Source organism: Brassica oleracea, chromosome C4 (genome assembly GCF_000695525.1).
Source record: "Brassica oleracea var. oleracea cultivar TO1000 chromosome C4, BOL, whole genome shotgun sequence".
Classification (NCBI taxonomy): Eukaryota; Viridiplantae; Streptophyta; class Magnoliopsida; order Brassicales; family Brassicaceae; genus Brassica; species Brassica oleracea.
The window spans coordinates 14,749,485-14,765,345 of record NC_027751.1 but is presented as its reverse complement, the minus strand read 5'-3'; the positions used below and the strand labels follow the sequence as shown (position 1 = coordinate 14,765,345).

The window sequence follows — 15,861 nt, the reverse complement described above, 5'->3', positions numbered from 1 at the left end:
TTCAAAAGGGACAGAGAGAAAAACTTAGCATCTAGAGCTTCGTCTCAACTAGGGTTTTTATAGTCTTAGGTTATTGAAACTAGGAACGAGCCGACAATTCTCGAAGCCTAGACTATTTCCTGTTGTTTCACGCTTTAACTTGACATTTGGAATAAGACATCTTTTGCTCCTTTCTGATTTGTATTCTTTACTTCGTTTTTGTGTTCTGATCGCTTGGTGTGTGGTGCAACAGATATATGAGATCTCTGGGAAAGTTAAGTTTACTTAACGTTCCTTATTTGACGGAAATCGACGGTGTGAATTTTGATTCCCACAGTTTAGCGCTAGAAGGAGGGGGATATCGAATCAATCTTACTCTCATCCGCAAACGCCCGATCAAACATGACTACAAACGATCGACAAAATCGTGCCGACGATGGAGATACGCACGACAACGTCGACAAAACCTCAGTAGCGAACGTATCCGCGGTTAACGCCAACGCTAACACCGCTGCGTTCGAAGGGATGTTCACCGCCTTCAAGAAGAGTCGGAAGAATAGGAGAAACTCATAGGTTCTCTCGCTAAACAGGTCGAAACCCTAACTGCGAGAACCAAGGTTGTTCTCCCTCGCGGAGCCACAAAACTCCACGGAAGAAGACTCGATTTTGCGACTCCTTCGGGCAGGATTGCGAACACGCGAGACAAATCGTCAGGACAAGCTCCAAACGAAACCGCCCCCGCCGCGGTGCAAAAAGATTCAGAAAACCTTCCACTTCGGGGCCAAGAGGCCGAAAACGACGAAATCGAATAGGTCGACCTAGATCCCAGCGATCATTCCAATCCGTCGGAGGAAGAAACCGATGTATATCCGAGAAGAACGAGGAGCCGAGCAGCTCAAGACGATTCCTCCTTCGACAAACCAATGACGGAGGAAGAAGAAAATATCTTCTGGGTTGAGCAGGTAGAGTTGGCTGAGAAACAAGCGCGAATTGCCCACAACAAACGTCGGCAAGCTCGAAAGAGTCCAGATGACGAAAACGAGTTGCACGACCTCCGCAAGTATATCGCAAAAAATGCGGCTGAAGTGAAAGCAGTAAAATTGCTAATTCACCATGCGACGAGCGTCGCTCCTGAGATCGACAGGCTCCTCGATGAAGCGCGTAGAACACCGTTCACGACCCGCATCACGGATACTAGCGTCTCAGACCCTGTAAAAGTCAAAATCCCTGTGTACGACGGCACCACCAATCCTAAAACACACCTGCAATATTTCAAAATTGCAATGGGAAGATGCAAACTGAAAGAGTGTGAAAGAGACGCTGGTTATTGCCTCCTCTTCGTCAAAAATTTACGAGGGGCTGTGCTCAAATGGTTTTCTCGCCTGAAAAGAAACTCTATCGGAAGCTTTCGGCAGTTGGCATTCGAATTCCTCAAGCAATACTCCATGTTTATGGATAGAGAGACCTCCGACGTAGATCTCTGGAGCCTGTCACAACGAGAAGACGAGCCATTGCGAGAGTTTATGACCAGATTCAAGTTGGTGATGGCAAGAGTCTCCGGAATTAGCGACAAAGTAGCAGTCGATGCGCTCAGAAAAACCCTCTGGTACAGGTTAAAGTTCCGACAATGGATTTCTTTGAAAAAACAGCGTACGATCCAAGACGCCCTCCACAAAGCAATGGATTTCATCATAATGGAAGAAGAGATGAAATTCTTCTCGCAAAAGTACAATCCGCAAAAGTCATCCTCAAAGAAGAAGCCCGCTCGTAATGACAAGTATGTCCATCACGAAGGGGAAGACGTCCAAGGCGAGCACAATTACGCGATCAATTCAGAACAGGGAAAGACATCCGGAAATACTTGTACCAGGAACCAGTATAAGGACAATACCTTCTGCGAATTCCATCAGACAAAGGGGCACTCGACTGCGAACTGCAAAGTTCTCGGCGCTAGACTAGCCACAAAACAACTCGCCGGGGAACTATCCAAGGTGACCGGCATAAAGGACCTCCTTCTGAATTCTGACCGGCCACCAAGGGCGGACAGGGATAAAAATCCCACAATGGAAAATGAGTCGCGAGAAAACCAGTCGGGAGAAAAGCGCGGAAGAAGGCAGGACGACAAAGGTAACGACCCTAACCGTCGAAGGGTGAACATGATCATTGGAGAATCGCAGTTCTATCGCGACTCGGTCTCGTCTATCAAAGCTTATCAGTGGAAGGCCGAGAAAAGTGCCAACTATTCAGTCCTGTCTCCACCTCACGATGCCCCGAACAGCGCAATTACCTTCGAAGACACATAGGCAGGTGGGATAGACCAACTGCACTGCAATCCTCTCGTCATCGACCTTGTCATCCGAGATATCGAAGTCGCAATAATCCTCGCTGACACAAGGAGTACGGCTAACGTCATCTACAGTGATACTCTCAAAAGGATGAATATAGAGCTGGGAGAAGTCGTACCAATCCCAAAGCCGCTAACCGGTTTCTCAGGTGTAACGTCCATGACCCTTAGATCAATAAAACTCCCAGCCATGGCAAAAGAGGTTACTAAAATCGTTGACTTTGCGGTAGTCGACAACCCAGCCATCTACAACATGATAATGGGAACGCCTTGGATCAATGCCATGAAAGCAGTCTCATCGACTTATCATCTGGGCATAAAATTTCCGACTCCCAACGGAATCGCCGCAATTTGGGGATATCATAAGCAGTTGAGACTCTGCTTCTTGGTAGAACATAAATTACGACAGACCAAAACGCGCAAAAAATAGCTCAAGCCAAGCTTGAAAACTCTTATGTGAAGGACAATTCGAAACCATCCGTCGAAGCAACGACTGCGGACGACAACCACGTCTCCAAGTCCAACGCTCCCTCTCCCGCGGAGGAAACAACTCCAGAAACGGTCACCAATCCAGAGATAGTCGCTACGGCTAAGGCGGACGATGCAGCCTCACTCAGTGAGTAAAACACTCGCGGAAAAACCCAGAACTTCGAGATGGCTTGATCCTCGAAAGAGGTACATAGGCAGCTCGTCGAAAGACGAGTTCAGCTATCCCCCTCTCAAAAAAAAAGGGGGGGGGGATGGGTACGTATACTCATATACTCCCACAAATTCGAAAGACCTGCAGTTGTATTCAGATTTTTTGAAAGTTTTGCGATAAATCGTTTTATAAGAAAATCTCCGATTATCTCACATTTTTTGGCTGAAAATTAATTATTTCCTAACAAGCATCCGCGTCTAAAAACATCATACTGACACGGCCAAGTCACGGCCAAAACGTAATTTATCTTTTCGCAAAAAAAAAGTCATGAGTTTTCGGAGAAAGCGAGACATCGTGATACTCCGAAACATAATATATCATCAGACAGTCCATCTGCGACTATAAACTAACAACATCACCCCTAAGTCTGTCGATTGGCTCCGACCGACTAATCAGAACTTTCTGCAGTAAAATCTATAATCATACTCCTTTGAAAATATGGTCTTTCCGCATCCATCAAGGGTAAACAATAAGCGCGCTATACAAAAATCCAAAATTTTTGTTAGCACCTCAGACAGTCTCTGAGAGTAGCTCGATTCGTATAAAGCAAAGCCATATAAGCCGATATGAACTCGCTGACCTTTAAATCAATACAAATCAGGTTGAAATCGCGAATAGGTAAAACGAAAGCCGACTAGCCATCGCAAAGCCTTAGCCCAAGAGAAAACCTAGGTCATGGCCTAAACCCAATCAAGCCGGTCTGAAGTATCTTCATACATGATACGTCAGGACTTAAATGCTCAAGAAACTTCGAAACAGAAAATCCATCTCAAAAGAAAAACAGACAAAGCGCAACGCTAAAGAGTCGGATAGGAAGTGATTACTCTTAAAAGGATCATAAAACGATAAAAATATGTTATAGATAAAAGCCGCGTAGCGGTAGGGATTCAAAGCAACCAACGGTCAGTTCCGACAAAGTTCAAACGGCCACACTCGGCTAAACAACATGAAAACATAAAACGGCCACATCCGGCCCAAATAGATATAACCATAAGATAAGTGAACACATGCATCTTTCCCTAAGGATCAACCTCAAAAATTTCCGACATGGACGCTCCAAAGGTGCTCTCAGGCTGATCCACTTCCCCACCTTCGCCCGCAAAGTCCGTTGCGGCTTCCTCTGTGTCAGGCGAGACCGGGATAGGATCCCAAAGCTCCTGAATCCTTCCTTTGACCAGAGGGACCAACAAATCAGCATGTTCGCAATCTCCCATGAAACCCATACTACTCTTCAGCTCGCTATCAAAGGTGTAGTCGCTCTCTCGGGTCCGCCATAAAGTACCAACCGAACCACGACACTCGCGAAAATCACCAACTAACTCCTGAGCTTCCTTAAGCTGCTGGTATTCGGCCTTGAACTGAGAAGCATGGGCCCCAACCATCGCAGCGTAGTTACTCTTTCCCTTACGCTCTGCTTGGCGGAGGGCTTTGGCGTGATCTGCGGCCAACCGCTCATTCCGCGCAGATGCCTCGCTACGCAAAAGAGCAAGTTGTCTCTCCGCTTCCTCGGCTTTGAATCGGAAGACTCGCGCTTCTTGACAGCTAGCCTCAAGAGCCTAGATAAGCACGTTGACGCCCTGCGATAAATCCAACAACGTTAGGAAAGAGGGATATTTTTTCAAAAAAAAAAAACATATATATATAAGCAGCCAAAGGAGCAGACCTCATTGATCAATCAAGAACTCTTTGCAGAACTTCCAATCTCGCCGGCTCATCCACGGACGGATACGAGTCAAAATCCGGAGGGAGGTTGGAAAAGAAGTTTTAAAAGTCGCAATCGGGAAGCGGCATCTTGCTGGTGCCACTCCCATCGCCGGGAACAAAGCATGGGTCCCATCCGGGCAACGGAAAGCCGTCCGCGGAAAATTCGATGTCATCAAGATCAATCCATTTGCCTTTCCTCTGCCCATCTCCAATCGGAACGTCTTGAGGAACAGCATCACCCATGTCCGAATCAGTCTCCTCTTCCACAACCTCGACAGAATCGGCTCGAGACTGGAAGAGCTCCAGTGCCCTTCGAACCCGCTCAGGAGCGAAGGAAGTCCAGAAAAGTGGACCGCTCCTAAGGAGGTTCCTCGTCGCGATCAAATCTTCGGGAAACGGGGGGAGGATATTGCCAACTGCATGAAAAATCAAAAGATTAGTTATCTTTAAAACAAAAACGATTGGATTTCCAACTAGAATACCGGTTCCAAAGTTCCACTCGCTACGGAATATCGGATGCCGCTCTCCTCAACTGATGCACTGTTTATGCGAACAAAGAACCAGCGCTTTCTCCAGGAATGACTGTTCGAGGTGTGCCCCCTGATGATCGACATGAATGGCTGAGGGGCCAATCTATACGAGAAAGGTCCGGACGACTGCAGTGTCTTCAAAAGAGCTTCGAAATGTTCAGGGACAAGAGTCAATCCGTACTCGTAACTCAGAACCAAGATGCCAATGAGATGCTGCATGCCGGTGGGGTTAAGCTGACTGATCGATATTTCGAAGCGGTTCATCACTCGAACTATGATCTCCGGGATCGTAAACCATATACGGCAGCGCAAAAACACCTCATAACACGTGAAGAAGCCTTCCGGGGGATCTTTTACGCGCTCTCTGGGGACCGGGATGCGGAATTCGACCTCGTCTGGAACATGGCAAAAATTCGCGAATGGTGTCAAGGTATGAGGGCACAGTTCTGCTTGGAGAGTTAGGGTTCACTGGAAAACAAAGCCTACGAGGGAAGGGCGCCTCCAACGGTGGAGTTATCTTGCTGCATACAGCAACCCAATACCTTTCAGCTTCTTCAGGAATGAGGGATAAATTCCTCTTTGGGAGTAATAAGCGCCTCGTTATCCTCACCAACGTTTTTGGACTTGGAGGGACGAGGCGAAACCCTCTTAGAATTTTTCTTTCTGGAAGACAAGTCTCTTTAAAAAAAAAAACTTAAAGAAGATATGAGAGGGAAGGGAGAGAGATTTCTACCTTGGAAAACTTTTATGGTGGAAAAGTGAGGAATATGAGAAACTTACTGCACCTTCTTATAGGCAAAGAAAGTTACTATTCACCTTCGAACTTTTGGATGTCAATCCTGCCAAACTGATCCCACTTGCCTAACCACTCATTAAAACCGAACAATGAAGGATTCACGATTCTAACGAGCTGGGGGGCTAACTGTTGGGGTCAAAACCGGTCACGACAGGATTAACATTCAAAAACCTTCGGAAAAATAAAACAGCCTTCGAAAATCTGCGATAAACTTAACCAAAGCATCCCCCGACTCGCACGATCGATCATAAAGACGTTCAGAACAAGATCGGGATACGATCAAGGTTTCAAGATAATATGCAACAACCAGGCCCAAGCCTACGAAGATTAAACCGTGCGCCATTGGGCGACCGTTGACTCGCCGCCTTCGCGGTCGCCACGGGCGACCGTTGACTCGCCGCCATCACTGTCGCCGCAGGCGACCGAGCACGCCATCCTCGCGGTCACCTCCCTCACGGTCGCCACGGGCGACCGGCACGCATCTCCTTCGCGGTCACCACGGGCGACCGGCGTCCCCTCCCTCGCGGTCGCCATGGGCGACCGGCACGCGTCTTCCTCGCGGTCGCCATGGGCGACCAGTTCCTCGCCTCTCCGGGTCGCCACGAGGCGATCAGCTTCTTGTTCTTCCGGGCCGGCATGGAGCGGTCGGCGCAATGATTACGGATAACCCGCCAGGCACAACGTCCCGCTGATGTTACCGTTGGAGAAGTACGATAAAACCACAAAAGTACGTCTTTCTACGAATTCAAATGGACCATGCGAAACGACAATGGTTAAATTAAACTGCGTGGACCTTATAGCCGGTTTGAGTATTCAACAAAAACGATGCCGTATCAAGAACGCCTTCTCGGTAAATCATCCGTACGCAAACCAACAAAGGTTCAAAGCTCGGAAGTAAGCCCATCTGCAAAGAAAAGAGCCCAAGGATATCATGGCGGTTTAACTTCCATACGCGGGAAAGGATAAATGTTAAGTCTTGGAGATGAAGATAAAGATGGAGCGAAAAAAAGGAATATTCCCGAGAAGAGATAACTACGGCCCGAGGATAGAAAAGGAAAGCGCGAGCCGACTTAGGAGGGATATATAAGAGGAACCAAGAGAGGCTTCAAAAGAGGCAGAGAAAAAAACTTAGCATCTAGAGCAATAGGTTACTTTCCGTTTATCAGAATCGAGCTGCGTCTCAACTAGGGTTTTTATAGTCTTAGGTTATCGAAACTAGGAACGAGCCGATAATTCTCGAAGCCTAGACTATTTCCTGTTGTTCCACGCTTTAACTTGACATTCGGAATAAGACATATTTTGCTCCTTTCTGATTCGTATTCTTTACTTCGTTTTTGTATTCTGATCGCTTGGTGTGTGGTGCAGCAGATATCCGAGATATCTGGGAAAGTTAAGTTTACTTAACGTTCCTTATTCGACGGAAATAAACGGTGTGAATTTCGGTTCCCACAGTTCTATCTCTTTCTCTTTACATTGATTATGTATAAATGATATACATGTATAAGGAACGTGGTAGTTAGCCATGTTACCATATCCTAGACCAGAGAATCATGGCGGCTATGATGGTTGCGGACCATAGCCTATAGGCTGGTCGCGGCCAATGCGGTCCATAGCTGATAGGTTGGACCAAGGGATGCCACTAAAGGGTGCCATCAAGGGATGCCATCAAGGGATACCACCAAGGGGTGTTATCAACGGGTGCCATCAAGGGGTGTCATCAAGGGATGTGATCATGTCGTGACCCAATAGGTGTGAACGTGTCGTGATCCAAGATGTACGAACGTGTTGTGATCCAAGAGGTACGACTGTGTCATGATCCAATTGATGCAAACGGGTCGCGACCAAAAGGATGCGAACGGGTCGGGACCGAAAGGATGCGAACAGGTCGGGACTGAAAGGATGCGAACAGGTCGGGACCAAAGAGGTACGAATGGAGCGTAACCAAAGAGGTGCATTTGATGCAAATCACCAAAGAGGTGTGAACCACCGAACCGTTGAGATTGATAATAGGACGCCAATTGCATTGTGTAGGGAATGGACCCACATGATGGCAATAGGTTGTCGGTTCAGTCAATACTTGATATAAGGGATGATGGTCTATCTTAATTATAGTGTCGATTTCGTTGACCATAGGCGATAGTTCGAGGGAAAAACACTAGTATGATTGGGGTCGTGTCTTTATACCAGGATGGCCGAGTGTGATCTGATTGTGGTTGAGTATGGATGACCTGATCCATACAAATGGATCAAAGGGACGGTTCTAACTTGACCAAAGATGTATCGGTTGGTAAGAACAAGACTGATCGGGCTTGATTGGGACATAGTTCCATGACTGGTTAGTTAAGAGTAAAGACTCATCAGTTCTGAATCATGTGGGGTGGTTGGTTGATTGACTTAGGATCTGATGGGCATTGTTAGTCCAGAAGATGGACTTGGTACCATAGCCTATAAGGCAAAAGGGATGTTGGATGGTGCATGAGCCGAGAAAGGCCAGATGCCTATCTATAATCGTCTGAAGACTTCTCAAAGGTTACTTATGTCTGTGGGGATGGTTGTTTGAATGACTAAGTACCGAAGGGTGTTGTTTAATGCATGAACTGAGATAAGGACCTTAGGTAAGATCATTGAGTGATCATGGTCCAGTAGACAAGCAAGAGTAGTTCAGATCATGGAGGAGCGATGAGACTAGCTACGTGGATGTAGCAAAGGTATGATTTAGCATTTACTTGCATAGATCTTAGATAGAACAGTTTAGGGGAATGGAACCTCGGATTTGAATGACTTGGACCATGTTAAGGATCGATCAATAAGCCGAAAGGTAGTTAGTGAATTGACCAAGGCATAGTCGATGAGACTGGACAAGTGTTAGATTGGATTTAGTCCAATGGTTGATAGAGAATATTCTACTGCGTATATGTTAAAAGGATCTAAGCTATGAATGACTAAGGAAGTCTTTAGCTAAGGTCTAAAATAGCCCTCACCTAAAGGTGATATTATAAATGAAGACAAAATTTTAAGAGGTTCGACCAGGAAGTGGACCGAGCGACATAAAGCTTCGACCACGGTCTTAGCGGCCGGATCGGGGTGTTACAAATGCAACCTTCCCTGCTGCAGTTTTTTTTTTCTTGTACGAGACCGCTTTAGTTTTGTTGCTTCTTTGTTCAAGTTTCCCGTTAGCATTTTGAGGTGTATATTTGATTCTCTGTTCAAACAAGTTGCTAATGCAACATATAAACTTTAAAAAAAGTATGAAATTTAACATGGTTATCAAAAAAAAAAAAATTGTATGCCACTTCAAACAAAAGGGTGGAGCATGGTTATGTATATATATGAAACATTACAAAAACAAGAAAACGCATCAACAACTTTTCATGGAAGTCTTTACAAGAATCAACAAAAATGCTTACACGATGACAAATGTTGGTTTATATTTGTCATCTTTTTTTGTCATGCGTTCTTTTCTAGATTCAGTCTGATATATATTCATCGCTAAATTGGACTAGGATGTGTTCGATTAAAAATATTCGCTTAGAACTCTAACAAGTATAATTAGTTAATGTTGCATGATCTTTACCTTTAACTAGTTCATGTTAGTAGCAGAATAATCATAATGCTACTATCTTCAGTACGACTAAGAAAGATAATACAACAAGTATGGCCGGCTTCATATACCCTAAAGCATTTAATCTGTTTAAACCTTACGGAGTGGTTGTACGACTATATGAGAGATTTATCGCTGGTATGGTTCATCAGATCCTAAATTTGAAACACTATATATATATATATGTATATAGTACTTTGTAATTGTAATTAGCAAATCCCTAAATAATTAAAATCCTTGTTAAGGAACAACACGCACGACGAAACTGAAAACTCTTTAAGCAAGTGCATATGACTGATGTTGCTATAAATCTAATGGATCGCTGATTTTCCCTCTTAATCCACACTCGTTTGAAATCGTCTGTAAAACTAATTTTCTACTGCCACCTTTTATACATTGAAGCAAGAATGTCTCTAGAAAAAGAAAGATAGGTGATTCAGTGATAAATTAGATTTGGACATTTCGAAATCTGGAAGTAACTAAGTAAGTTTATGTAATATCACGATTGTCTTTGGTTGGATTTATTCAACCAAAAAGAAATAGAATCATGTTGGGTCGCCACAATTCATAATGATACATAATAGAGGATCGACTTGAGTGGTAACTAATAAATGTCCAGCTGTGTTGTAGGAGTAACTAATAAATGTCCAGCTGTGTTGATTGGCAAAATTAAAAGAAGAATGGGTAGCAGCACAAGTGGTTTATTTCGATCTTGGACCGCTGCCTTTCTACTGTCCACTTACCTGTCCCAATTTATTACCCTTTTAGTTTTTCCTTTTTTTGATTTTCTCAATTATTATTATACCTATAAATCAATATTATCAACGATTTCATGTCCCACCATTTGTTGTTGTAGTAGTATTAAAGAAACTTAACTTTCGACCAAAAAAGAAACTTAACTTATCAAAATAAGATATTATAACTATTCCCACGTAAAAAGTAGGGGTGTCAATTCGGACCGGCTCGGCCCAAACCCACCGAGCCTGTAAATATTTTAACCCGGCCCGGTCCGGAAATAATTTGGGCCTAGAATTCAAAGCTCTGTTCGGCCTTTATAGGGTTATAGGTCTTTTGGTTTTTTTGGACTTTTCGAAAAATAATTTGTCATTATCGTTTCATTCGTTTTAATACATGTGAATTTTCATTAAAAAAATAGTTTCATTTTTTTGTTTTAAAATATAAAATGAGTTTAAACTTTTTCTTATCAAAAATGTTTTACTTTTTCGTATGCTTTAAAAACATATTATAAACAAACCAAATTTAATAAAATTTAAATAATCAAATATAAATTAAAACTAAACATTAAAAAAAAAAATTATGATAAACATAGTCAAACGTTTCATACTTTGTATATTGAAAAAAAAAACATGTTGTACATGAAAGAAGAAAATATATTTAAAAATTTTAAAATATGACACTTGTAATGATCAAACAATAAAATCATTAACAACTTTTATATTTGCTTTATTAAAGTTTTGATAAAACTATCAAAATAATATGTAAATACTAATAATCGTTTGGATTGCAATAACGATAATATTTAAACTAAAGTATAAAATTTCGGATTTTCGGGCTGGTCCTATCCCAAACGGGTTTAGGCCCAAAATACCCAAATCTCAAATGGGCTTAGCCCGAAAAACCCAATTTTTTGGGCTTATAAAACTAAACCCAAACCCGATAATTTTTAGGGATCAGCAGGCTCGGGCTAGGAACTTCAGCCCTAATTGACATGTTTACACTGATTTTAAAATACAACATAAAAACTTATTCTGATGAAAAATTAATAACAAATTACTTAGGTAAAGTTATATCTGTTAAATTTCCAGGTTTTCATCCGAAGAACAAGGGACTGTATTTCTCGTTGGAAACAATGGTTTGCTTTACTTTTACCATTTAATGGGTTTTACATGCGAGTTATGGTTTCTCTCGTTTTCTTCTTTTGTAATAGCAAAAAACTGGAACTATATTGAATTCGTTACAAAGAATAGAGACGCCTGCTCCATAATCAAGTTTCCTAATAAAGTATAAACATGGCAGGTACTCAGATTTTTAAAATCATATAATTATGTTTTTTGGGGTTATATATAAGTTGTCTCTAACGAGGAAAAATATCATTATCAATTCTTTTTTTTTTTCTTTTTTCTTGACTATGCTCTTATAGCGACAATAGTTTTTCAGTTAAGTCATCTCCGTTTGAAAATTACTGCCGCAAAAAACCTTGGAAAGTCTGAGATAATGATGTTTAGTAAAGATTCTTCCTTACTAGATACGTTTAAACTAAATAGGTCCTAATTGAGACATTTGTTTACTTTATTGAGTGTTACTCGTGAGGCATGAGTAAACTTTATTATTCGTACCTAATCAAATACTAGTAGTATTAATTAGGGATATCTATTAATAATTGCGATTGTTTGTCATTTTGTGGAGAAAATTGGGGCCCGGGTTCTGGTGGGTGAAATGAAATGCTCATTAAATGTTTTGCCTACCAAACAAACTCGTTTTCAATTCATTTTCTAATTTTTGCATTTGAATATTTTGTAAATAAAAGTTTGTCACGAAAAATCGTTTCAAGAATAGAAATTATAAAATAAAATATTTTATGTCGCATGTAAATGAAATGTTATTTAACAAGAAAAGTAGATCAAGACAAGTTCGGAATTTGAACATCATAACTCAGAACTAGCTATACTGAAGTCTCTTTATTTCCTTGTATTAATTTCAAACCAAACAATTAAAAATATATAATCACGTAAAAAGAGGACTAAAATGAATTTCTACATTGACAAAGTTCAATAGATGCGAAACAATATTACAAATTAACTGTAAAATGAACAAAATACAAAAAAAAAATATTAAAATGATACGACTTTGACGCAAGAAAAAGAGGGCAACATTCCAATCTGATGACAGATTAGAAAAATTCTCATCGTATTGGAAGTGCATGCCCCCAAAATTCTTTAACAGTGTAGAATTAACAAATTATAACGCACAAAAATTATATCAAGCAATACATAACCAGTGTTTAAAAAAAAAAGCAATACATAACCAAAGTTTCTGTTACCTGCACTCATATCCCCTTTCCAATCTCATTCAAACACAAATTAAAGGGAAAAATAAAAAGAATATATTGTCACCTTTGTGTTGTTTTTCCATTTGCGTTTCTGTGTGAAAACGTTTTACATATACTCGTCAGGTATCTTGAAAGTCTCAGGGATCTTGAAAGTATCAGGATCTTCATCTTGAAGCCAACCATACATCTTTGTAAAAGGATTCGAAATCGATTTAGGTGGATAATCATTAATGCAATGATTCCACACATTCCCTTTTGATTCTCCAGTGGTGAGATCTCTCAAAACTTCCCAAACGCAGCTATTACACTTAAAACCAGCTCCAAAGCTTATCATAAACACCCTATCTCCTCTCTTCAGTCTCTTCTTAGCCTCCATGTAAGCCAACACATACCACAAACTACTAGCCGAGGTATTCCCAAACCTGTAAAGAGTCATCCTCGCCGGTTCAATATCATAGTCGGTTAAATCCAAGCTATGTTGGATCCCATCAATCACAGCTTTTCCTCCGGTATGAATGCAAAAATGTTCAATCCCGGTTTTGAAGTTGATCCCTGCCTTTATAGGAGTTCCTGGTGGGAGATTCGTGGAGCCCTTGCTAGGATTTTGACGCATCTTGATTTTCTTGATGAAAAGCTTTACCATGAACCTCAAAAGCTCGGTTACCGGAAGAATCTTGGGTGCTATAACCTTCAGATTGTCTACCAAAGCGCGAGTGGCTGCCTTTGGTAAATTCTTCCCCAAGTAAAACCCTACACGGCCTTGTTTGTCCTCGGACTGGATACAGCAGTTGTAAGACTCCTCTTTAGCTCCATGGTGAGTCCGTTCCAAACACTTGAGCTTAAACATTGCTTTCTTTCTCAAGCTACGTTTGTTAGTCAAGAGAATTGCCGCACCACCGGACCGGAACAAGCAGTTAGCTAGAATCATCGAACGGTTGTTTCCGCTATACCAATTAGGGCTCAAAGACTCGGAGGTAGCAACGAGGGCTAATTTGTTTGGGTAGCTTTTGAATATGTTCTTGACAATGTCTACTGAGATTAGACTCGCGCTACATCCCATCCCGGTTAAGTTGAAGACTTTGATGTCTTCCCTCATCTTGTAATGGTTTATGATTCTTGAAGGTAAAGAAGGCATTGAAGTGAGCATGGAGACGTTGACTACGAGGATGTCGACTTCTTGAGGTGAGATTTGTTGTCTCTCCAGGAGTTTTCCGATGGTGTCTACGTAGAACTCTTCCATCTCCAAGATCCCATCTTGCAACGTAGGACGCTCTTCTCTGCCTTCGAAGACGAGTCTTGGAGCGTAGGTTTGTTCTCCGATCCCTGAGCTCACGATGGCTTTGAGAAGGAACTTGTATTCCTCTAAACCGAGTTTTTTATTTCGGTGAATGATTTCTCCGCTGAAGTGAGTACTCACCATTCTATCGTCTGATGGTTTTTGACATTGATAGTCTAAGATGTAGCAATCTTTGTCTTTTTTTGAGTCTTTGAGTTTCCAGATCTTGAAGAAAAGATAAGAGACAAGGATGCATAATATGAGAAGGAGAAGAACCATATTATTATGTTTTTTCTGTTTGTGTGTTTGTTTTTGGGGTTAAGAAAAAATAATGAAATGAGTAAAGATGCTTGAGAATGAAGTGTAGATTGTAAAAGGGGATTATATAAGAGAACATGATGATGGATGAGGAAACGACAGCTATGAATTTTTCAGTGGGTTCTACATCACCGTTGAATTTTGTTTGAGAATTTTAATACCTTTTAAATAATTTTCTACAGCTTAAAAAGCTTAAGGTGAATTTTAGAGACAAGTAGGGATACGTTGATGTTTGCGTATACATGATGCAATACGTGTTCCTTTATTAAATGTAATTACTTGAAAGAATTTTGGAAATACCAAAATTACTGAAAGAGTTTTTTCATCAGAATGCTTTTCTTAAAAATGGGTAAAAACTTGTTAACTTTGATAAAAACTTACACGTCCGAAAATATCAAACTTAAATACATACAAAATCTTTTAATTGGTAATTTTGCTCATGTAATTATGTGTCTTAAGGTTGATGTTTAGAACTGTTTTATGGTTATACGTTAGTAACGATGAGGGTAAGTACTGTCTTATTATATGTTTGTGTCATGTTTGAGTTTTGAAGAGGCATATATTCGTTATGGTTTTAGAAATTGTTGACATATATTTCTAGCTTGGTTGGGAACTGATAAGTGATCGAGGAAACTAAGCTTCATTTTGCTGAAAAATGTGGCATAATTTTTTTTAAAAAGACTGGCATAGTCTCAAGTCTCAACTTAAGAACGCTTCGTTGGATTTGTTTGATAGTGAAGAAGATAAAAGTTGGATAAGACACTTTGGGATTGCTGAATCATAGACGGATCAAAAAAAATGATATATAAAGCAACGGAACCATCATAGTCTTTTGGTTCCTATTGATTTCTTTAATTTATATGTATTCTAAAAAATTTGTTTTTACGTTAGGCTAATTGGGGTAAAGTAAAAGGGTTAGATCTTGGCAAAATAAATGAAGAAAATAAAGGAAAATTTTTGTGATTTATTGATTTATATATATTGTATATACAATAAAAAAAATCTGTATATTGAGAGAATATATCTTCTGACTCTTTGTATTCCAATAGTTTATTGGAGTGGATTTTACGGTATTTATCATTATCATTTAGTTCAGTTTTAATTTTGTTTAGTTTTTGTACAATTTCAATAAAAAAGGAGTCTTTATGTCACGTTACCGAGGGCCTCGTTTTAAAAAAATACGCCGTCTGGGGGCTTTACCGGGACTAACTAGTATACAGATTCCACTGACCCGTAAAAAGTGGGCCTAACCCTTAGTCACACACTCATATTCCGGAAATATACAATGCAGAAAAAAATTTCGCGGTCGAACTACCAAAGGAGAATAGGCTAAAAATTTTAGACCTACATACTTTACTATTTTGTATCGAACAAAAAACTAGGACTTCAAGATTCTTCTCAGTCTAATTCACTGAAATTCCATCCAGTAGAACAGAAGAATTATAAATCTCTAAAATAATAGATAGGAATACCGCAAATAGCGCCATTGCAACAGTTTTTTTTCTTTCATTTGAACTCATTTCAATAATTCTTTTAGTTGCTT

General features: G+C 40.9%; 2 protein-coding genes across 2 annotated transcripts; one reads left to right on the top strand and one right to left on the bottom strand.

Moving 5' to 3' along the window:
• The first annotated feature begins 902 nt into the window (after positions 1-902).
• On the top strand, positions 903-2,282 carry LOC106338214. The gene has a single exon (XM_013777243.1). It carries the CDS (start codon positions 903-905, stop codon positions 2,280-2,282), a length of 1,380 nt encoding a protein of 459 aa, XP_013632697.1.
• A 10,206-nt stretch (positions 2,283-12,488) lies between these two features.
• LOC106336630 (3-ketoacyl-CoA synthase 12-like) lies at positions 12,489-14,406 on the bottom strand. The gene has a single exon (XM_013775519.1). The coding sequence runs from the start codon at positions 14,277-14,279 to the stop codon at positions 12,831-12,833; it is 1,449 nt and encodes a 482-aa protein (XP_013630973.1). The 5' UTR covers positions 14,280-14,406; the 3' UTR covers positions 12,489-12,830.
• Positions 14,407-15,861: the final 1,455 nt, after the last annotated feature.

What these genes read in the sequence shown, in the direction of transcription:
- LOC106338214 (XM_013777243.1), top strand. Translation starts at nt 903, where the DNA reads ATGACGGAGGAAGAAGAAAATATCTTCTGGGTTGAGCAGGTAGAGTTG.
- LOC106336630 (XM_013775519.1), bottom strand. Translation starts at nt 14,279, where the DNA reads ATGGTTCTTCTCCTTCTCATATTATGCATCCTTGTCTCTTATCTTTTC.